The sequence below is a fragment of the Primulina tabacum genome, chromosome 8 (assembly GCF_025594145.1).
Source record: "Primulina tabacum isolate GXHZ01 chromosome 8, ASM2559414v2, whole genome shotgun sequence".
In the NCBI taxonomy this organism is placed as follows: domain Eukaryota; kingdom Viridiplantae; phylum Streptophyta; class Magnoliopsida; order Lamiales; family Gesneriaceae; genus Primulina; species Primulina tabacum.
In genome coordinates, this window is record NC_134557.1 from 3936425 (window position 1) to 3961052 (window position 24628).

The 24628-nt window shown below is 37.6% G+C and overlaps 1 protein-coding gene across 1 annotated transcript; it reads left to right on the forward strand.

The window, feature by feature from the left end:
* Positions 1–24625, forward strand: LOC142553094 (BEACH domain-containing protein C2-like). Its single transcript, XM_075663096.1, has 32 exons — positions 1–154; positions 748–2830; positions 3288–4075; positions 5217–5903; positions 6641–6775; positions 8623–8727; positions 8829–8942; positions 9533–9609; positions 9978–10059; positions 11007–11330; positions 11778–12400; positions 12980–13064; positions 13597–13791; positions 14474–15019; positions 15101–15244; positions 15327–15785; positions 16331–16476; positions 17425–17494; positions 17580–17663; positions 17939–17995; positions 18099–18167; positions 18257–18343; positions 18419–18535; positions 19346–19495; positions 19618–19702; positions 19796–19916; positions 20027–20123; positions 20218–20331; positions 21278–21647; positions 22639–23396; positions 23551–23673; positions 24144–24625. Exons 2-32 carry the CDS (start codon positions 814–816, stop codon positions 24216–24218), a joined length of 8904 nt encoding a protein of 2967 aa, XP_075519211.1. The 5' UTR covers positions 1–154; positions 748–813; the 3' UTR covers positions 24219–24625.
* The last annotated feature ends 3 nt before the right edge of the window (positions 24626–24628 follow it).

Here is a 24628-nt window from a genome sequence, read left to right on the forward strand (position 1 = left end):
TATTTCCCAAATTTTACAAATTTTCCCATTTCATTTCCCCCATCTTTCAATTTTCCATTATTTTCAATTTTCTCCGAGCATTATTATTTTTCCAATTTATTTCGCAACTCCATATTCAACCTCACTAATCGCTGATCAGATCTTCTCTTGCAAGGTAAGATACAATCAATGACGTTCTTTTACCCCATTGCAATCATGCCCATGTTCGCATCTTTGCGGATTTTTAAAATTAATTTCAAATCTTTTGATCCACACTGTGGCAGAAGATGATCCATATTTTAATTTGTTGTGGACCAGCAGTGCGGTGTATAAGATGTTTTTAGGTCTGTGACGAAGTATCAGTAAACTTTAGTATTGTCTTCTGCCAGACGTCTATCAGTTTTTGTTCGTTCTCAGTGCTGATTTTGACCGTTAGTAATGTTGTTTTGCGTCGTACTTCTTGAAAACGCGAGGAGAATCTTTTTGCTTCCCCAAGATGGTTGCATTTGGTTTCAGTTGGATAAATCTTTTGAAATTTGAGCTTGAACTTGCCATACTTGAACCCAGCTATTAAATTGCTGGACCCGTGAAGGCATAGCATTTTAGTTAGAAATGTGTTTGCTGCAGATCCTTGTTTTTATTGCCAATCATTGGTTTTCCTTGTTGATTATTTGATATGGGCACATTTCCTATATCTCAGTAATTTGTCAATGACTACCTTTTTCTTTTCTTGTATGATTAACTGTACGTCTTTATTCATACATTCAGGTAAAATTACTTTGTAAAAATTTCAAATGAAGAATTCGTAAGATATAAAGATTGTTGTAGATCGAAATGGAGAAAGGAGGAGCGAGAGTCGATGAAGAAATTGACTTGAAGAACTACAAAACGCAAAAAGAAGGCACTGATTGGGATAATATTATTGGAATTTCTCATGCTGCAGACACAGAAACATATAGTGATAAATCGGACGATGTGGGCAGTGATGTAGTCTTAGAAGGAGCTGATGTGGTAGATGATAATTTTTTTGAGCACGTTTCGCTAAAAGATTCTGTAAAAAATGAAGAGGATGTGAATCAGTCTACGAGTCCTAGTAACTTGAGACATTCATCTACTGGAAGCGATAATGTATTTGAATTTTCTTTTGAACATGCTCGATCATCCAAAATTGATTCACCTCAAGGTGCAGAGGTTCGTAATAATAATTTTTTTTCTATCCCTGGGCCGGACAGAGATTCAGATTTTGACATGGAGGCATCACCTTCTGCTAGTCTTGATTCTGCTGTAAATTTTCATGGGGATTTTGGATACTCTCCGGTGAAATCGCCTCAAAAGCCAAAGCCTAAACAGGCCGTGCCTAATGTGTCTCCAGAGCTTTTGCATTTAGTAGATTCTGCTATAATGGGGAAACCAGAAAGCTTGGAAAAGCTAAAGAACGTGGTGAGTGGTGTTGAGAGTTTTGGAGGTGACGATGAGGCTGTCGCTATTTCTTATTTGGTTGTTGATTCACTTCTAGCCACAATGGGAGGTGTTGAGTCTTTTGAAGAGGATGAAGATGATAATCCACCCAGTGTGATGCTGAACTCTAGGGCTGCGATTGTGGCTGGTGGGCTAATTCCATGGCTCCCAGACACTGGGGATTTCCAGGGTCTCATGTCTCCTAGGACTCGGATGGTGAGAGGACTACTTGCTATTTTGCGTGCTTGCACTAGGAACAGAGCGATGTGCTCTGTTGCTGGATTATTGGGAGTCCTACTTCAATCAGCTGAGAGGATTTTTGTGCAGGATGTTGGTTCGGCAGAGAAAATGAAATGGGACGGAACTCCTCTATGCTACTGCATTCAATACTTAGCTGGACATTCTCTTAGTCCAAGTGATCTGCATAAGTGGCTACATGTCATTACAAAAACACTCACCACGGTGTGGGCTGCTTGCTTATTGCGTTCTTTAGAGAAGGCCATGAGTGGAAAAGAGGCCAGGGGTCCAGCGAGCACTTTTGAGTTTGATGGTGAAAGCTCTGGCTTGCTAGGGCCAGGTGAGAGTAAATGGCCTTTTACTAATGGATATGCATTTGCCACTTGGATCTATATTGAGTCTTTTGCAGATAATATAAGCACAGCAACTACTGCTGCTGCAATTGCAATGGCTGCTGCTGCCACTTCAGGAAAATCCTCTCCTATGTCAGCTGCTGCAGCTGCCAGCGCACTAGCTGGGGAAGGAACAGCTCACATGCCTCGGTTGTTCAGTTTCTTATCCGCTGATAATCAAGGGATGGAAGCATATTTTCATGCACAATTTCTGGTTGTTGAATGTGGAAGTGGGAAGGGGAGGAAAGCGTCTCTGCATTTTACTTATGCATTCAAGCCACAGTGTTGGTACTTTGTTGGCCTGGAACATACATGCAAGCAGGGGCTTCTTGGAAAGTCTGAAAGTGAAATGAGATTGTACATAGATGGTTCCTTATATGAAAGTCGGTCTTTCGATTTCCCAAGAATTTCTAAACCACTTGCATTTTGCTGTATTGGGACTAATCCTCCACCAACTATGGCTGGTTTACAACGTCGTCGACGCCAATGCCCTTTATTTGCTGAAATGGGGCCTGTATATATTTTCACGGAACCCATTGGGCCAGAAAAGATCGCACGGCTGGCGTATAGAGGAGGGGATGCACTGCCTTCTTTTGGTAGCGGTGCTGGATCTCCATGGCTGGCAACAAATGACCATGTCCAAAATGTTGCTCGGGACAGTGCTCTTCTTGATGCTGAAATTGCTGGCTCCATTCATCTTCTCTATCATCCTAATTTGCTTAGTGGGCGTTACTGTCCAGATGCTTCTCCTTATGGTGCTGCAGGTATCAAGAATTCCAATTTTTGAGTAAATATAATAAAATAACTATTTCCGTTTGATTATTGGGAGTCTTATTTTTTCCTCTGATTTGTGGAAAATATGAAATCAACACAAGTAAAATAATTCTAGAAGGTTCACTTCCCCACTCTTCTGGGGGCACACACTTGATTCTATTTTAACATATTTCTTTCCTTTAATCAACTACTTGCCCTGCTCTCAAATTATTTAAAATTTTCCTGTAAAGAATTGGTATTCTTCTAGTCATGTTAACTCTCTCTGGAATGCTGTAGAGTTCTGATGGGTTAAAGTCCTCTATCAACATATTATATTTGATTTATGCATGCACTAAATAAACTGAACAATCTAGTTTTGCTGGATACATTCTTGCTTATTTTTCTGCATTAAGCGAAGACTGCACTACAGATCCTCTCTTAGACAAGTAGTGGTTTGATGCATTTCAGGCATGCTTCGAAGGCCTGCGGAGGTTCTTGGTCAAGTGCATGTTGCTACAAGAATGCGACCTACAGAATCTCTGTGGGCCTTGGCTCATGGAGGTCCCATATCCTTGCTTCCATTTGCGGTGAGCAGTGTGCATGAGAATAGCCTTGAACCGCAGCAAAGTGACGTTTCTCTGTCATTAGCAACAACTGCTCTTGCTGCTCCTATATTCCGAATAATGTCTTTGGCGATCAGGCACCCAGGAAACAATGAAGAGTTATGTCTCCGAAGAGGCCCTGAAATATTGGCGAGAATATTAAATTACTTATTGCAAACTTTATCTTCTATCGATGTTGCCAAGCATGATGGAGTTAGTGATGAGGAACTCGTTGCTGCTATTGTCTCTTTATGTCAATCTCAGAAGTTCAACCATATGCTCGAAGTCCAGCTTTTTAGTAACCTGCTACTTGATCTGAAAATTTGGAGTTTATGCAGCTATGGACTGCAAAAGAAGCTTTTGTCTTCACTTGCTGATATGGTTTTCACCGATGCTTCTGTGATGCGAGATGCTAATGCTATTCAGATGCTCCTAGATGGTTGCAGGCGATGCTATTGGACTGTTCGCGAAAGCGATTCTGTTAACACATTTTCTATGAACGAGGATACTCGGCTTGTTGGTGAAGTGAATGCTTTAGTTGATGAACTTCTAGTGGTTGTTGAACTTTTAGTTGTGGCTGCTCCTCCATCCTTGGCTGCAGAAGATGTCCGTTGTTTACTGGGTTTCATGGTCGACTGTCCACAACCGAATCAGGTAAATATCAATAGTAATCGAATATTTCTTTCCTTGATCGATTCGGTGGCTCTGGGGTCTTCTATAGTTATTTTGCATAGTATTTTCTTGATTGTCAGAATAAATTTATATTCATCTCAAGTTCAACTAGCTTTATTTTTGTTATCATTTCGAACAAAAAGCCCCAGATTTGAGTAAATTTCTGTGTAATACTTACGGGGTTCTTGTGTACTAAAAGTATACCTATGTTGGCTTCTTATGCTCAAATTAAACATGAAGGCATCCTGGATGAATTTTATTCCTGTTACTTGCTTTCATTATCCAATTTCAATGTCAGCATGCCTCACAGTGTTCATAGGGAAACAAATGTACTCCCTTTCTCACTGGAGAAAAACATATTTGAATTAACATTCATTTTTCATCAACTATCACCCCAACTATGCTTACCCTCCTCTACTATCAGTGAAAACTGCCAAGGAACCCAAGAGTTGAAACCATTCGACGGAAATTACTTTATTCAACAATTATTCTATCTGTTTGATGATTTGTGGGCTGCTACAGGTCCACATGCCCATATTTTGGGATGAAAAATTTGATTATCATCCTATTGAGAGAATACATAGTTTTGATATCTAGCTTGAAGGATTCCTGGCATAGCAAGATATGTTTTCTTTGAAGGGTATCTGAGATAGTTGATTGATGATACCTTTTCTTTTCAATGATACAATCGCGTTGGTAGTTGTACATTGCAACTTATTTAGGAACGAACATGAACCAATTCGAGATGGCAAGGTAATTTGAGTTGTTGACTTCTAATTTTATTCTCCAGAAGGCCATACCTTGTTAGGAAATTAAAGCTTCATTTTTTGGTTGTCACTAGAGTATTCTCTTACTCAATTCTTTTTAGGAAATAAAATTGTTAACAGTTAGTTGATGTCAATTGCTTGTTAGAGGGATTTTTATGGGTCTCAACCCTGATATCTATCCCAATTTTTGGACAAAGGTGCCCTTTCACTTCTACGCATTTCAAGTTTTGGATAATTAAGTTCTGTCATCATCTATATACCCAACAATAATTCAGTGTTAAGTTTTTTCACCCTAAAGTGCTTTAATCCTGTCTGGTTATCTCCTGTGGCATAATCGGCTAGTTCCCTCATTCCAGGTTGCCAGGGTGCTGCATCTGATGTACAGGTTGGTGGTTCAGCCAAATACTTCCAGGGCTCAAACTTTTGCTGAGGCCTTTATATCATTTGGTGGCATTGAAACACTTCTTGTCCTGCTGCAGCGTGAAGCAAAAGCTGGAGATCATGCTACTGCAGAGTATTCAAACAAGCAGGGGGAGGCATTGTCATCCTCCAAAACAGATACAGATATAAGGGAGGGAATTTCTGAAAATAGTGAGCATGGTTATAGAAGATACATGGAGCAAAAAGATTCAATTTTACATGAAAATGCTTCTGAACTCGAGGGTTTTAGTGGTCCTACGCTATCCAATATTGAAAGGATGTCATCTATCTCCGAGAATCCTTTCACTAAAAACTTGGGTGGTATAAGTTTTTCAATAAGCGCTGAAAATGCGAGGAATAATGTGTATAATGTTGACAAAAGTGATGGTATAGTTGTAGGAATAATCAACCTCATAGGAGCTTTGGTGATAGCAGGACATTTGAAATTTGATGCGCCTGCTCCCCCAAATGTCTCAAAAAACATTGTTGGTTTACTTGAGGGAGGAGGTACCATGTTTGATGATAAGGTTTCTCTCCTTCTTTTTGGTCTTCAAAAGGCTTTCCAGGCGGCTCCACATCGTCTTATGACTAACCGTGTTTACACAGCATTATTGGCTGCTTCGGTATGCCGTTTTAATATATGACTTGCTGCTGCAATGACATTTTTGCATGTGAAATAAATTGACTGCTTTTCTTTTTGACATATGGTGGACAACTGCGGGCCTTGGTCAAATCTGTTTGTCTTTCCTCTTTGGTCTGGGTCCGATGAACAGAATTAGTTTGGCGAGACACTGTCCTTTTCTCTGTGTGTTCTATATCCGTAGAAGTAGTGGAAACATGCCTCTGTTAACTCATTTTTGCTTTTACTTCTAAGTATGCTACATGGTTTCTAATGTAAGATTCGCAGGATTGAGATGGTGCAGTAGGTTTTATTATAGGTCAAATTTAGAATCCGAAGATTCTTGCAGTATTTTCTGTCCATATTTTGGTTAACTTTCCATCTCTTTTAGAAACGGGCCTCAATCAGAATAAAGTGCTCTTTGATCAATTCCATTTAATGGTATAACTGTGACGACCCATTAATTAGTTGGTGCAACCATTGGTCAATCAGTGTGTATTGGACAATGTCACTGCAAATAAAAGTAATGGAAATAATTTATCGTCTGTTTTGCAGTATGATTTCCTAGTTTATAACATTACATTGAATCTGAATTCTTCTGAATGAAATGTTCAAGGACCTATCGAATAGAGAGTATTAAATTCTTCAAACTGAAAGATGTCCCACTTTTTGGAAAAGCTTGTACATTCAAGTCCATGCTTAATTTGAGTTTCTGAGATGCCTTTTTTTTAATGATTTCAGATAAATGCATCTTCAAACGATGATGGACTAAACTTCCATGATTCAGGTCATCGCTTTGAGCACTTTCAACTTTTGTTGGTTCTTCTCCGTTCACTTCCATATGCATCAACAGCATTTCAAAGTCGAGCATTGCAGGTACTTAGTTTGTAGCACACTCAAATGATATGATATTTTCCTGGCATGTATTTGTTATTTACTTTTTTACTTACTTATTTATTATAATTATTAATTTTTTTATAAGAAACGATATTTTATATATGATAAAATAGGATAAAGTTTACAAAAAGGTGGACAAGATATCCGCAAGTATGTAAAGTGTCACGCCCCGAGACCGGGGTTAGCCGATACCGGCATTGTTTTACAACCACACAATTGAAAACAACAAGCCTCGTAGTACAATATAAACCAAAAACCAGTTTATTACTCATAATCAATCAAAAGATTGTCTTTACAACGTAGATTCTTAAAATGATAAAAATATGCGGAAGCTTTTACCACTTACTAAGCCAAAACTAAAATAAACTTCTTGAATCATCTTATTATTAGCCCCAAAACTGGTCTTGCTCATCCTCTTCGATTTTCTTTTCTGATTTATCTGGGGAGAGTAGAGTAAGGGGTGAGTGATATGGTCGTCACTCAGCAAGTGGGGGAAAATCGAGCACAATAAATACAACATGCATAAATTTCGAATCATAAATCATGAGTTCATACGTACTTCATAACACATGCATAAACTTTGACCCAGCACTGCGACTCATCTACTTTCTACGGTTTACTGACGTCAGTCCCTAATTTTTACTCCTCTAAGGGGGCGAGGCCGTATAGCGGTTATGTCCCCCACCGCGTAAGGGTACGTCGTGGTTGGGATTCCCTCCCGTATACAGTCGACTCCTCACAGTGCTTTTGAAATCGTATGACAATTACACGAAAAGAGTAGAAAGGAGATTGTACTCGACTATTTATTTTTCTTGTAAAAATCGAAAACATGCTTACCCGAATCCGAAATTTTAAAGTTTAAAAATAAGTCCACTTACCGTATATAATGATGCTAAAACGTGGTGCACAACTTCGGGGATTGGGTCGCTCCTCGTTCTTCGGTCGGACGGCGCTTCGGCTTCGATTTTTAGGCTAATGTTGGGACGATATTCGGGCAGAGTTTCGGCTAGAGGATGCTGAAATTTTCGAGATTCCAGCAAGGGGAATTTTCGATTTTTGTAGGGTGTGAATAATGGTAGAGGTGATGGGGTATTTATAGGTGAGGGAGAGGGGGTTAATTAAGGCACAAAATCATGCTCAAGATTGGCATAAATCTCACATTATTTGACTCAAATTTCCTTGCCATTGTTGCTGATTTATCTTCCAATTTCGTGAGATTTAAATCCTAGTTTCCCCACCTTAATATTTTCTAATTTGAGGAGATTTTCGAGAATAGACAATATTTATGCCTTAGTCTCCTAGGTCTAGTATATTTCCTTCCCATCTTTGTAATATAATCCCCTAAATTTCGAAAATTATATGCAAGGTGTAGATATCATTGACTTGCTATAAAACATTCAATCTATAAAACTTCCCAATACAAAGATTTACAATATACTTTTCCATCTAATCCCAAGAAGTCAATATTCTACTTTCCTTGAAATTAATGATTTATAATGCTTAAGAAAAAAAAAATCCGGTTTTCACATAAAGGATAAAAAACCTTCTGCTCACATCATCATCAAATGAAGCTCCATTCCAGCATTGTCACTAATTTTAATTTGTGTTACAGAAGAGTAACCATGTTAGCGCTCTAATGTTCTCCTCATATACTCTCCCACTGTTTGTAATAATCGATTTTTGCTTGACTCTGCAATTTTGGAGGAAATTTGCTTTACTCATTTTTTAATGTTCATGACGGAACAACAACATTCCAGTATATCTTTGTCTGAGCGACATATTGCAAACATCTCCTTTGAATTTTTATACTTTCTTTTTGATTTCAGGATCTGTTGATATTGTCTTGCGGTCATCCAGAAAATAGAAGTAACCTGACAAAAATGGATGAATGGCCCGAGTGGATTTTGGAGATTCTCATATCCAATCACGAGGTGTATTCATCAAGCCTCTTTAGTGCTTCACATGATTACATTATTGAGACATCTTTGTCAATTTTATAATTTCCTTGTACTTTTCACCTCCTATCATGCAGAACGGCTCAAGTAAAAATACAAATCCATCTGAGTTGAAAGATGTAGAAGACTTTATTCACAACTTCTTGATTATTATGTTGGAACACTCAATGCGCCAAAAGGATGGATGGAAGGTTTATGTTCTTTGCCTTTTCTTTTTGTTTTATATTTATTGTCACCCTTGCTGCCAACTTTTGTTAGACGATAAAAAAGGCTGAAGAATTTGTTTTAATAGAATTTTGAGTGATAGAGAATAAAATGAATTGGTATTGAAATATACCGTGGAAGGCAATGTTTTTATAATTTATTATTTCGCATAATTTTTTCTCCAATTTCAATTCTTTATTTCAAGTGCATTCTTCTAGTCTTTAATCATCCCCATCCACACCTATCAACCCCTACTTGTGGTGCTTTGTCATAAGAAATTGCAGCAGGGATTCTCCATTTGCAGATACCCCTGCTTGTGGTGGATTTTCTGGGGATATGAATATGTGGAACAAAAATAAGAAATTGGTGACGAAAATTGTTATCAAGAATTGAAAAGAAATCCTGCATTTTGGATTTGCTGACCCAAACTCTCTGCAGTTGGATTGTCTATAACAATTTCTACTCTTCGTTTCTGTTTTGGTTGAAATTGTAGTTTTTTTAACCAAATTTTAGTTTTTTTTCCTTCTGTATCTTAAATTTCCAAGTGTCCTTATCTATTTTGTCATTGTTGTGACAGGATATTGAAGCTACAATTCATTGTGCAGAATGGCTGTCTATGGTGGGCGGTTGTAGCACTGGTGATCTAAGGATTAGGTAATGCAACTTAAGACTTGACACTTGCACTCTAAAGTTTTATAGGATAGGAAATAAATATTGGGGTTTTTGCATTTTATGATAGAATATTTCAGCACTCCTTTTCTGGAATTTGCACTTCACAATGACTTGAATCATGTTTAGCTTTTTTAGAAAATTCATGGTAATTGAGGAATCAGGAATGTATTAACAGGTTGGTTCAAATACTTGTTCTTCAAATATTCTGAATAAAATTCAATCAAATATGCTTAACTTCTGCAGTTCAAAGCGAACTTTGACGCTCTGATAGGCCATGCTTCTCTCTCTCTCTCTCTCTTTTGGTTTCTTTTCCAATATTATTGCAGCTTATAGTAACACATGTTTCTTAGACGGGAAGAATCATTGCCAATTTTCAAAAGGAGGCTTTTGGGTAGCTTGCTAGACTTTGCTGCTAGGGAATTGCAGGATCAGGTGATCTGTAAATCTCTTTTATGGCAAGTTCTTTTTCTATTTGTTTATGTAGGATACATATTTATTTCTCCTTATTGACCCACTGGAATTTAGGTGTGACACTATGATAACAAAATGTCTTTCTTTCTCTCCCTGTGATGGCACATAACATCCAGTTCCAGTCTTACCATTTTAAATAGCTGTAAATTTTCTACCCGTATTTTATTCGGAAACATGGTGATGGAGTTTCACTCTCCTGATTAATCCAGGACTTGGTAGCAATTTATCGAATAATATATGTGTACTCTTTAGGAAATTTGCAGCGAACTGTCTAGAGGTGGAGACAATTTTAAAATGTCCTCGTGCATTTCTAAATTTGGAATATATGTATAGCTCTTAATGCCCTAAGCCCTAACTCCTCAGTACCCTAGTAAACTACATTTTTAAGTATCAGTGGTATATTTTTGAAAATGAACATAAACTTTCAAACGTACTTTCCAATGTAACCTTGTGGGTGATGACCTAGCTCGTTATATTTGCCCCTCAAGTGAAGCATCTTCTATGTCTTCCATGTCTACGTCTCTTCTTCCCTTCTTGAACAAAAGAACTTCACCTTCTCCCCCTCCCTTGGCAGTAAGATAGGCTATAATTCTCAGCATTTATCGAAGCTGATATTCATATGCCTCTTAGAAACAAAGAAACCATCTCTATTGAAGCTTATATTCATATGACTTTTGGAATACTGTACATTATTGTCTGTTTCTGTTCACCATTGACACAGTGTCTTTGATATCTGTTCTTAACCGTGCTCTTCTTTCTTAGCTTTCACATTCTTTACTTGGTTTTTTTTTTTTTTTTTTTTTTTTTTTTTTTTTTGGGGGGGGTTCTCTTTTATGGTTTTAAAAATATACATATATTTCTTCTTATTATACTATGATGTCAACGTCGTAGCCCCTTTATTGCTGCAGACTCAAGTTATTGCTGCTGCAGCTGCTGGAGTGGCAGCTGAGGGGTTGTCACCTAAAAATGCTAGGATGGAAGCAGAGAATGCTGCTCAACTTTCTGTGGCTTTGGTTGAGAATGCAATTGTGATTTTGATGCTTGTTGAAGATCATTTACGGTTGCAAAGCAAACTTTATTGTGCTTCATGTTTTCCGACTACATCCGCGTCCACACTTTCAACTGTTATTCCTGTGGGCAACCAGGCTTCAAGTACAGTGAATGGAGAAACTCTAGATCCCGTGTCTAATCGTAATTCTTCATCTAATGATGCTGGGGGCCTCTCTCTTGATGTATGTTTGCTGCTATATGATTATGACACAATATCCATATCTTGTCCACGATGAAATAACTGATCCATATGCACTTGCTACTGGCTTTTTTATTTCCTTGCTTCTTCCTTTATGTCTGTTTTTTTTCCTTGAGCATATTTCATATATTCTTGTTTCTTATCATCTGATGTCAGCCTGAAGTGAAAAGATTACTTTATCAAATGTTATACCCAAGTTTGATGAATGTTTTTCACCATGCTATTGTTTGCACATGTGATCTCATGTCATTTTCTATTGCAGTATGTCTGCTATTCATTTTGATAACTGTATCTTATGTGTTTTATGTCATCTGCCACAGTATTGGTTCTAAAAGATAATAAAATTTTATGGCATAAAGTTGTCTCTTCATTTCAATTTCGACACACAATCATCTTCACTTTAGAACTGAATTTATCTTGGTTTGAGTAGGTTCTTGCTTCAATGGCTGATGCTAATGGACAAATTTCTACCACAGTTATGGAACGACTTGCTGCTGCAGCGGCTGCAGAACCTTATGAATCAGTTTCATGTGCATTTGTGTCATATGGAAGTTGTTTTATGGATTTGGCAGAAGGATGGAAATATAGAAGTCAATTATGGTATGGTGTTGGTCTTCCTTCGAAGAACTCAGAGTGTGGTGGAGGTGGCAGTGGATGGGATTCTTGGAAATCTGCTTTGGAGAAGGACGGTGATGGAAACTGGATTGAACTTCCATTGATAAACAAGTCAGTTACCATGCTTCAAGCTTTGCTATTAGATGATTCTGGACTCGGTGGGGGTCTTGGTATTGGTGGAGGATCTGGTACTGGGATGGGAGGAATGTCAGTGCTTTATCAGCTATTAGATAGTGACCAACCATTCCTATGTATGCTTCGGATGGTGCTTGTCTCACTGAGGGAGGATGATACTGGTGAAGACCATGTGCTCATGAGGCATTTAACGGTGGCAGACAGGTCTCCGAAGGGTTTTGGTCGTCAAACTAGCAACTTTACTTCTTTTGACACAAATTGTAGATTATCAACTAGAAAACCACGATCTTCACTGCTTTGGAGGTATTATCTTTGTTACCCATTCCAATCAACTTGAATATATTATTTTACTTCCCATTTTGTAACCATTGATACATTCATGTGAGAGATTTATTATTTATGTCAACACAAACCAGCTGTGGCAATGAAATTTATTCATATTTTTTGATTTGCTGATGGTTATACCTGTTTTCTTCACCAAAATCTTAGCTTCGCATGCATGGGACCTGCCAAACATCTTGATGTTCACTTCCCCCCTCTGATGGTTATACTGTTTTCTTCACCAAAATCTTTGTTTCGCATGCATGGGACCTGCCAAACATTTTGATGTTCACTTCCCATCTGATCTCACATGAGGAACTTTTGTTGATTTGATAGCATGTTTTCAGATTCCATGTCAATTATCTTCTTTGTATCTTTCTGAATCATCGTTTCATATACTTCGCAATGCACTTCATCTTACCTGGACTAAAGCTTTATGAGAAGGATGATTACTGTCCCATGAGTAACAAATGTGATAGTGCTCCACTCAACTGGGAAAATTGTTTTAAGCTTTTCTTTGTGTATTTACACTAAGAAACTGACTCAGGTTTCAATGTACAGTGTATTGTCCCCTGTCCTGAACATGCCAATTTCTGAGTCAAAGAGGCAGCGAGTCTTGGTTGCATCATGTGTTTTATATTCCGAGGTTAGATTTGTACTATTGTTAGGTTGCTTCTGTTGCCATTAGCAGAATTATATATTCCTTTGTGCTGTATTGGTCCTGAATTATGGATTCGAGTGTAAATAAATCAAGCTTGAGTTTGAACTCAACTCTAAAAAAAATTGAGCCTTGAGCTCAACTTATGAGTTTTAAATTGGATTTACAAAATTAATTAACAAATATGTTTGAATAACAAGTTTGACATGCGAGATTGAGCTTATAACTGTTCACGAGCTTCTGACTAAAATTAATTCAATGATAATATAATATTATATATAAAATAAAAATATTCATTTCTTTTAAAAATATTTAAAATTAGTTTCGCGCTTGCGAGCTCATGAATAAATGGAGTCTATGCTTAAAAAATCTTACACTCGATTGAGCTTGAAACATGCCTGCTTATTGGGTTTGTTAGTTAGCTCAACTCACCTTACTCTCCTATTATGTATGAACCTATATTGGTTTCAAGAACAACCACTATTATAACTACTTATGCTCTATTTTATTAATGTTGCAGGTGTGGCATGCTATTGGGAAGGACCGAAATCCTCTGCGCAAGCATTACTTGGAGGCCATTTTGCCTCCATTTGTTGCTGTTCTAAGAAGGTGGCGGCCACTTTTGGCTGGAATTCATGAACTTGCGACTGCAGATGGTATAAATCCCCTTGTTGTTGATGACCGTGCCTTGGCTGCAGATGCTTTACCTGTTGAGGTTACCGATCCAATTTCCTTTGAACACAGTTATTTTATCCATATTTTGTCGTATAGTAGTTTATGTGAGAAATGAAGTCAGCTTCTTCTGTCCAAACAAATAAAACTTACTGATCCCAAATGAACCACCATGTTCCAGAACATTTTTCAACGTTCTTAGCCAAATATTTTGGCTCACATTGAATAGATTACACTAAAATCATTTGGTTGAGGACATTTTGGCTCCATTAAGTGCAGTCATTTATTTATATCACGAACTTGGTGTTTCTACACCTTCTCATCTGCATCTCAACATAGATTTTTTACATGCTTATCTGGATGGTTACGATAAATATCTTCTTCAGCTTAGCTATAGTAATGGTCTCTCTTGAAGCTAAGCCACTTGAGTCCAAATCCTTTCAATGAACCCATCTTTTCTATTTACAGATGCATTTCAGTTTTAGAATATCAAAGTTTTGACCCAACTCTTTTTATCCTAGCATGGCCCCATGGTTTGAAAAGATAGTACTATATTGGAGGCAAATTTTGTGTCCATATGCCTTGTATTAATATATTAGTATGCTATTTCAAGAATCAACCACACCGCATGTTCTATCTCCTTTGAATGTTTCTCCTATTTATGTTCTGATAAATCTTGCGATTCTTACTGTGCCATAAATAAGACTTATGTTGATACTTCTTAGGCTTCACTTGCTATGATATCTCCTAGCTGGGCTGCATCTTTCGCATCACCTCCTGCTGCTATGGCTTTAGCCATGATTGCTGCTGGTGCTGCTGGAAGTGAAAACAATGCTCCTCCGACTGCCACACAGCTTCGACGCGACTCATCGTTGCTTGAGCGAAAAACAACAAGATTGCACACATTTTCAAGCTTTCAAAAGCCTTTGGAGACACCAAACAAATTTTCAGTTGTTCCAAAGGACAAGGCTGCCGCAAAAGCAGCTGCATTGGTAGCTGCAAGAGACCTTGAGCGTAATGCAAAGATTGGTTCAGGACGAGGTCTTAGTGCCGTGGCAATGGCCACATCAGCACAACGGCGGTCTAGAACTGATATGGACCGTGTAAAGAGATGGAGTGTTTCAGAAGCAATGGGAACTGCCTGGGCAGAATGTTTGCAATCCGTTGATTCAAAATCTGTATATGCCAAGGATTTAAATGCCCTTTCCTATAAATATATTGCTGTCCTTGTAGGAAGTTTAGCTTTAGCTAGAAACATGCAAAGATCTGAGGTATTGCATTCTTTTATTGAAGGCATCAGTATCTTAAAGTTACAGAAAGCATACACTTCAAACCTTTGTTTGTGCTTTTAGGTGGACAGGAGGTCACAAGTTGATATGATAGCTAAGCATCGCACATACACTGGCATACGTGAATGGCGCAAGCTGATTCATTGTTTGATAGAGATTAAATGTCTTTTTGGGCCTTTCAGTGATGATTTGTGCAGTACCCAGCATGTAGGTTTCTTGTTACTAGAATTTATCTGTATCAAGATTTCTGAATCAACTATTTCTAACTGTTAGCCTGGGAGAATATTAGGTTTTCTGGAAGCTAGATTCCATGGAAAGTTCTTCAAGGATGAGGAGAATTTTACGAAGGAACTACCAGGGATCAGATCATTCTGGTGCTGCTGCGAACTACGAAGACCATATCGATCAGAAGCACGAAACACATAAAGTTGCAAGTCCATCCAAAGCCTCTGTCTTAGCTGCAGAAGCCATCTCAACTGAGATAGGAAATGAGGAGGATGAGCATGATGCTTTCTATTTGGATGGTAGTCGAAATGGTGAATTTCAGAAGGCGACTGGATCGGGCGAGCAGCCGTTGACAATGTTTACAGAATCTAGAGACCCTCCAGTGACTAATGACCTAGACTCGGCACCAGTCTCATCAGCTGTTGCTCCTGGTTATGTTCCTAGTGAGCATGACGAAAGAATTGTTCTTGAGCTTCCGTCTTCAATGGTCCGCGCTCTAAAAGTCCTAACAGGAACTTTTCAAGTAAGTTCTACATACCTTAATTTTTGTGGGGATTCAAGAATCCATTAGAATGATTATGACACAAGCTTAAAATGGTATGAAGGAATTTGAAATCCATAAAATTCCATGGGTTTCCAAACAGTCGATAATGGATTTAAGTTATATGTTTGAAGTTCTTTTATTTCAAACCAATCAATCAAAACACACACTAAGAATTTTGAGAAAAGGGACCTGGCAACAAGAGAATAACATAATAGGTGCCTTTTGTCTTTAACCCATTCATCTTTCGGCTACGAGTCCTATTTTTCTTGGTACGGGCATTGATTTTTTGTTTCCAAAATTTGTGATTTGATTGTTGGTCATGGATATGTAGGAATTCCTAGTTTTTAATCTATTGGCTGCTCATTGCATTAGGTCAATGATTTGTTAAAACCTGAGTTTCCTCTTCAACTGTTTGATCCTACACAGAAGATTTTTGTATTTATCGATGAATAAGTTCAGGATATCTGTGATAACCTTTTATGTCAAGGTAATGATGAATTTGTGAAACTGGTGTGTTTTGACAGATAACAAGTAGAAGAATTAACTTTTTGGTTGATCACATGGATAACGGTGCTAGGGACGATGTGTTGAACTGCAAAGGTTTGAATGAGGTTCAAGAAAAGGATCAAAGCTGGTTGATATCGTCACTTCACCAAGTATATAGCAGAAGGTGATATCATTGACACACCACTTTGACCTCTAAGCCCTTTCTCAGTTTTTATCTAGCATTATTAGAAAAAGTAGAATGGGATCTGTTATTACCCACACCAGTTGTCCTATTTTTGTGATCTATGTAATTTTTTCCCTCTTACTCTTTTACCCTTGTATTTTTTCTCCTTTTTAGGCTTTAAGTAAGTTTGGTGTCCACAGAATCTGAAACAAGAGGATACTTGTTGTCCTGATCGAAGATTACCATTTCTCCTGCTCATTCCGTTGGCCAGCTTATACCTTTTCTCAAACCTGATGTTTTCTTGCTTGTGTGGATGTTACTTACCACAGATGTTTCATACTTTTATAATTCTGGGACGTGAAGTGGAAACAGAAATGCTTAGACAATAAAAGAATGGGCAATTTCTTACCTAATATGTCTTGTTGAATTTTTTATCCTCCACCAAAACACCCACTGATGTCCATGAACGTCAAGAGCATAGCATCACAAGTTAAGTGTGAGAATTTCTCTACAATGCTTTGGAATAAGCATTAGTAATCAAATAAATAAAGCACTTAAATAAGATCCATTCCCAAAGCTAACATCATACAAACCCATTTCAGACATCGTCTAATAGGCTAAGACTCTCTTAACATCTTCTTGAGCAAGTGCTAGACTAATATCTTTTTATGCCTGTCAATGATATCGATTCATTGTAGAAGGATTGCCTATGAAAAGGCGAACTACGAGAAAATTCCTGGCTGCTATAGTCACAGCATGTTTAAGAGCGGAAGTAATGTCTTGGAAAAATTACTTCTCTCCTAAAACATCCTTGTCCAATGCTATTGTTTTTCTTATATTCACCTATTCATGAGCATGTTGGTTTGAATCCACAATTGCTTAAAATGGGGCGGATAAGCATATTTTTTTCACCGTTATACATGAATTTTTTAATTTCTATTTCTGCAGATATCTTTTGAGAAGAAGTGCTCTGGAGTTATTCATGATTGATCGGTCAAACTACTTTTTTGATTTTGGCGTAAGAACCTTCAGATTTTCTGTGATTGCAAAGATTTTTTAATTTTACTTCTAATAATCTTAGTCTATCGGGTTTTCATTTGCAGAGCACCGAGGGCCGACAGAATGCCTATCGAGCTATTGTTCAAGCCCGTCCTCCTTATCTGAACAATATCTACCTTGCAACTCAGGTATTGACCTTGTCATGCCTTGCTGCCCTCTTTTATAACAGAAGTCACTGTGCTCCTCTGATCGGGAACCACCCTCTTCTTTTGGATTTCACAAAACTATTCTGTGTTCCTTACTGAGATTATGCATACGTATATTTTATATTTAGTTGCAATGGTACATACTGTTCCCACAAACATGGCATTGAATGGACACCTGGATGTGAATGTTTTGATAATTGATTTTAGTTATATTTTGTAGTATTTCTAAACTAGTATTCTTTTCTCCTGTGCTCAAGAGACCTGAACAACTTTTAAAGCGAACTCAACTTATGGAACGTTGGGCTAGGTGGGAGGTATGTTATAAATTAACTCGTTCCAAATTTATTTGGTCTATTTCTTCGACTTTAACTTCGTGATTTACATCAATAAGATGCTAAATGGTATGTTTGTTTGCAGCTCAGCAACTTTGAATATCTAATGCAGCTCAATACATTGGCTGGGCGTAGTTATAATGACATTACACAGGTAGTGTCTGCTGGGAAATGCTATTCTCTAATTTGATAGAGACGTATTCTTGGATTAATTTTAATGCTTAATTCCATCCATATGTGCAGTATCCCGTATTCCCCTGGGTCCTTTCTGATTATAGCTCACCTAGTTTGGATCTTTCAAATCCTTCTTCTTATCGAGATCTGTCAAAGGTTGTGTATAGTACAATTTCCTTCAATTACTCCATGTTTCTTTTTGTCTTCTAATTCTTTTGTATATATTTGCAGCCTGTTGGTGCCCTGAATGAGGAGAGACTACAGAAATTCCAAGAGAGATACTCTAGTTTTGATGATCCTCTCATTCCAAAATTCCACTATGGATCACACTACTCCACAGCTGGAACAGTAGGTTCTCACAATATAATGACTGCATAAGCCTCTTTTACCATTAATTGCTACAATTTTCTGTAGAAATCTATTGTTCTTCTGTAGCTTCTATCCATTTATGGCGTGTTTTCCAGAGGTCTTTGTCTAGTCCCACCCATTTCCTTTTTTGACTTGATTAATAAAATTATTCTACTTTAAAAAAAGTATCTATAGTTTGTTGCATCAGTATATTTCATCTTCGCGTAAATAACCTGGTTTGCAAGCTTATACCCAATTTCTAGGTAGCTAATTACAATTTTCTATGTCTATTTCCTTGAGCAATGTTTTAGTGACTACAACAGTTATTTTTGTTTTACCATTCAGGGTTCTGTCATGAGATATAACCTCAGACAAAAAGACATTCGTAACTTCAGAAAGTAAAGCCATTATCTTTCTCTGTGTGGAATAGTATGGTCTGACCAGAAACAGCTTTCAGAGTTTTCCTTTTACCTCTTTATACTCATGCGTGCTAAACTATAACACAAGAATTATTTAAGAATGATGCTATATTGGTTGAATCATTTTATTCCGGATTCCTGAACGCCATTATGGCTAGCTTGCAGGACTAATTTATGATATGCTATCGAAGCGTTGACTTTATTGGAAAATGATTAAACCATATAGTTGGTCACTAGTGGTATGATCGCTTGAGGTTGCCACAAAGAGGAGCACTCAAATTATGGCATTTGACGTTAGCAGTCTCATTGATTGTATTTCTGTATATCTGGATGATTTAAGTGCAACTTCGAGTATAAATATTTTGGCTACCTTCTCTGTTTTATGTTTCAGGTGCTATATTACCTCACAAGAGTAGAACCTTTTACTACTCTATCTATTCAACTTCAAGGTGGCAAGTTTGATCATGCTGATAGAATGTTTTCAGACATAAATGCAACTTGGGTTGGAGTTCTGGAAGACATGAGTGATGTAAAGGAACTGGTATGATGTCATTTTGCTCTCTCTTTATTTTTCCTTGCAACTGAGATTCACATCTTGCAGAATGTATTTGAGCATATGGCTCTTCGAATTTGGTATCGAGTTATTTATTTTCCTGATTTTAGGTTCCCGAGCTATTCTATCTTCCAGAAGTCCTAACCAACGAAAACTCAATCGACTTTGGTACGACACAGCTTGGAGAAACGCTGGGTATGCATTTAAATTGCTTGCTCGCTATCTACTATATCAGAAACTGATTCCTGTATAGGTCTTTGATAGTTTTATTTTGTCCCCACATTTAAGGTTCGGTCCGGCTTCCTCCGTGGGCAGAAAACCCAGTTGATTTTATCCATAAACATCGGATGGCACTTGAGAGTGAGCATGTCTCGGCTCATTTGCATGAATGGATCGATCTTATATTTGGGTGAGATATTTTCTTACTGTAGATTTAAGTATGTGTTCCTTCTATTGTAAATAGATGAATGTTAATGTGTACAATTTCTGAATCTGGTTTCAACAATTCTAAAAATTTAGGTATAAGCAACGCGGAAAAGAAGCTATCCAAGCTAATAATGTCTTCTTTTATATCACGTATGAAGGAGCTGTAGATATTGATAAAATATCTGATCCAGTAAGTATGCTTTCTGTTTAATTTTGTTGCTTTAGTTTTACTTTTGAATGCCATCTGGATTGCATTTATTTATATATTCCAAAATTTGTAAAAGGTACAACAGCGTTCCACCCAAGATCAGATTGCTTACTTTGGTCAAACCCCGTCACAGCTTCTGACTGTACCTCATGTGAAAAGGATGGCACTGGCAGATGCCCTTCACATGCAGGTATTTTCTTTTTCTTTATGTTTCACTTTTTCTTGTCAATTTAGTCTTTTGTTTTCTTTCTTAAATCAAAGGCCACTATTGAAAACGACAAATGTACATGGGAATGGATCTAAACTAAGACCTCCCACTCCCTCTCCTGCATCTACCATATTGCCAGCACTTTTTTTGTTCTACACTGTATGTAGGGCTGTGGTTTGGATTCAACTGCTGTGGAAATGTGGATAAAATTGTCAGAAATGTGAATTAAGGATGTTGAATGTGTACCACCAATTCAACATCTTGGCATCTTTTATTAGTTTGATGATACTTCCTCTCGTGGATCAACTAAAGACCTATGGTCGGTTACATGATCAATTTCCACTATTTTTCTTGAGAAATAGAAGGGTTTCATATTCAATACTCCCATTCTTATCATTTTTGTTGGAGTCGAGTTCTTCTGAATCAGCATCTCAAGCTTGTTTCTTTCTTTTGAATTGTGGATTTGTAATTTCATGTATCTATCGAGTATGAGAATTTTACCTCAACTGTTCAGGTGCATTTTAACAGAATTTATGGAATGCATTTAATTTTCTTTTAGGGAACTTACATTTAGAGTAGGATGCCAGACTTTTAATGCCTATAAATCTTTATAATGTTTACAACCAAGTGGTTTCTGTTTTTTATTTAGCTCCATAAATTGGTAGGCCTTCAAGTTTTCCTTAGTTGTCAGATATCAGCACTTTTTCTATAGTTCTACTCTCTGAGCTGCTTGCTCTCAGATGCCTTCTCATGCTAATAATAAGAATTATTGACAGGTGGGTTTAACTTCTATGCAACATTAAAGTCATCTACAACTTATGAAAGTTATATATGTACTAATTTGAGTGAGAACTGTTTTTAATCCGTATAGAATTGGATTAGTTTGAAACATGCTGTAAAGGCATTATGATATCTGCTTGTGTTACAGACCATTTTCCGGAATCCTAGAGATGTTAAGCCATATGTTGTTCCCTATCCCGAACGCTGCAATCTGCCTGCTTCTGCCATTCACGCTTCGTCCGACTCTCTTATAGTTGTTGATAGAAGTGCGCCAGCTGCACATATAGCACAACACAAGTGGCAGCCCAACACACCTGATGGCCATGGGACGCCTTTCCTTTTTCACCATGGAAGGCCTGGTGGGGTTGCTGGTGGTGGAGCTTTTATGCGAATGTTCAAAGGGCCAACATCATGTGGATCAGAAGAGTGCCATTTCTCACAAGCACTGGCTTTTCCAACTTCTGGGATCCAAAGCTCAGAAATAGTTTCAATCACCTGTGACGGAGAAATTCTCACTGGTGAGTATACATGCTTTCCAATTTAATTTTAAATCTGACGCCCTTTTTTCCAAGTCAAAGTCATATGAATTGTGTAATAAACTTAGTTATTCTCTCTGTCCAATGTATCAGAAGTAAGCAGAGGCTATTGCTTATTTAACTTACTATGTCATGTAAGATATATTTTTCAGGTGGCTTTTAACTTGTGAAATGGAATTTCAGAGATTGCTACTCTCCTTCCATTCTCTATTTTATTGGGCTGAAATTAAGTATCATTGATAGGGTGATTCAGATAGGTAGTGGGGATACCAATATAACTAGAAGATTCAATGGTCTGTCAGTCTGTGCTTGAGAGTGACTCGTTCAGGAATGAGAAATTAAAAGATTCCATGTGGTTCAGTTATTAGTGGAATGCATATAAGATGACATGCCTTCTTCAAAATCATCCCATCAACAATTATACCAGGATCGTGATAATAAGAGTTAATCCATCTTTCAAACTGTAAGCTATGCTTGTTGCAGTTCACTAGCGGCTGGTTCTTTTGATTCTGACATCATTAGGTGATCAAATATAAATTGATTAGAATCTCCACTTTTCTCATTCACTTAGACGGGCTAAATAAGTGACCACCTTTAGCTGGTTTAAAAAAATCACAATTGAGCTGTTGCTGAAAAAACTACTCTTTCCTCGTTATTTCCATGAGTGACTATGCTTTGTGTGATAAGAAGTTGCTTTGTGTGATAAGAAGTTGCTTTGCACAGTATTTCACTTTTTTGGTTGTCTTGTCTTGTTCATATTAATTATTGGTGGTCTGGACCCTAGAAAACTATGCTTTGTGTGATAAGAAGTTGCTTTGCACAGTATTTCACTTTTGTTTGTTGTCTTGTCTTGTTCATATACAAATTTTTATGTAGATTTCTCACAGCTACTTTAGGTTCTAACTGATTGGAAAATGATTTTTGATTTGTCATTAGTTTTTATTGACTTTACAATATTGATCTTTTATTTTAGGGGGGCATGTAGATAACAGTGTGAGGTTGATATCAGCTGATGGAGCAAAAACTATTGAAATAGCCAAAGGGCATTGCGCTCCCGTGACTTGCCTAGATATATCTTCTGATAGCAACTATCTTGTCACTGGATCTCGGGATGCAACAGTTCTACTCTGGAGAATACATCGAGCATCCAGTTCCCATTCTAGTACATCACAAGAGCCTTCCACTAATCCAGGCACACCCAAATCCCCTGGCGTTCGTGCGGCTGCAAACAACATTGCAGAAAATAATAGGGGGCACCGTATTCAGGGTCCCATCCATGTCCTCAGGGGTCATCTAGGGGAAATAACATGCTGCAGTGTCAGTTCTGACCTTGGAATTGTAGCTTCGTGCTCCAAATCATCAGATCTCTTGATTCATTCGATAAGACGAGGCCGGTTGGTTAGACGACTAGTTGGTGTGGAAGCACATTCTGTCTGCATATCTTCCGACGGAATCATAATTGCTTGGAATAGATATCTTTGTACGCTCAGAACCTTTACTCCTAATGGAACTCTGATTGCTAAAAAGCAACTTCCGCTCCTGTCAAGCGTTAGTTGCATAGAGGTTTCTGTTGATGGACATAGTGCTTTGGTTGGAATAAACCCATCTTTGGATTATGATGGAGGCACTGATTACAGCCAGCTTATGAAAGCGAAAGAATCAAGTGGTGTAGGCGATAGAGTTGATGTGCCATTTCCTTCTATTTGCTTCTTCGATCTCTACACTCTAAAGGTGGGGTAAAAGTGGTGTGAGTTTATAAAATAGATACTTTTATGATTTGTATTTATGTTCGCTTCAAGCACATGTACTGTTTTGAGAACGATTTGGCTTCTGTAATATTCATTTATGTTATTTTGTCTTACTATTAAGAATCCTCTACCCGCAGGTCTTTCATGTGATGAAACTAGCAGAAGGGCAATATATTACTACCTTTGCTTTGAACGAGGATAACACAAACCTTTTGGTGTCAACAGATGATAAACAGTTGATAATATATACAGATCCTGCTGTAAGTTCCATTCTTTTTTAAATTTTTTAGTTAGTTATAAATTTAAATTTGATCATGGAATCACATATTCTCTACTATGAAAATACCTGAAGTTAATTGTACTAGCCTCTTTTTGCTTTCTTTGTGTTAGGAAAGAAATGAAGTGCGTTCCACTGACTCCTTTCTATGGCAGTGAAAATAATTACATTACAAATCATTATCCACGTCGATCTTTTGGTTCCGTTCATCTACCCAGAAAATACCTGGGAAGAAAGCGATAAACTGAATTCTTACAATTTCTCGAATGTGTCGAAACATGAAAGGAAAAAATATCAGTTAGTTTATGAAGCTTATTTTGAGGGATGAAAATATTGAGCTTGGAGTTTTTAATGCACTGAAAGTTCGGGGATGTTGCCCTACTCTTTGACTAGTACTTGTATTCTGTCTACTATTTTTCTAAAAGAAAAATAAATTGTCTCCGTTGCTTGTAGTTAAGCTTGAAGGTCGTAGATCACATGCTCAAGCTGGGATGGGAAGGTGATGGACTAAGCCCTCTCATCAACTAAAAGTCTCAAGGTAATAGATTTCATCTTTGGTAGGAATCGTAGTTCAACGCCCACTCGCCGCCTGTGGTTCCCCAACTGTATTGCGGGTTATGCATTCTGAAGTATAGTTCCTTATTTTACACTCGGAAGTTTCCTGAATAGCTATTTGGAAGGGCGAGCCAAAAATAGCACGATTGTATTTACTAGTGTGTATTATTTTTTAAACCAAATGGGTTAAGAAAGTTTTGGTTGCATTAAGCCTGACCCTCAAATTGTGTATTCTAATTAATTTTTTCCAGGTGATGTATAAAAAATTTTGATTCAATCTTTCCTATAAATTTATCAACCTAAACCTTGATTTTGTAATGTTTTCGGGGAAATCATTCTGTAATAAATTTCTTAATTTAAACTTCTTTTGTTCTCTGACATGT

Bases quoted from the DNA above. Each gene is read 5' to 3' on its own strand.
- LOC142553094 (XM_075663096.1), top strand. From the start codon at position 814: ATGGAGAAAGGAGGAGCGAGAGTCGATGAAGAAATTGACTTGAAGAAC. The intron at 6,776-8,622 runs GTACTTAGTTTG...TTTTGATTTCAG, and splicing joins TTCAAAGTCGAGCATTGCAG to GATCTGTTGATATTGTCTTG. The intron at 8,728-8,828 runs GTGTATTCATCA...CCTATCATGCAG, and splicing joins TTCTCATATCCAATCACGAG to AACGGCTCAAGTAAAAATAC.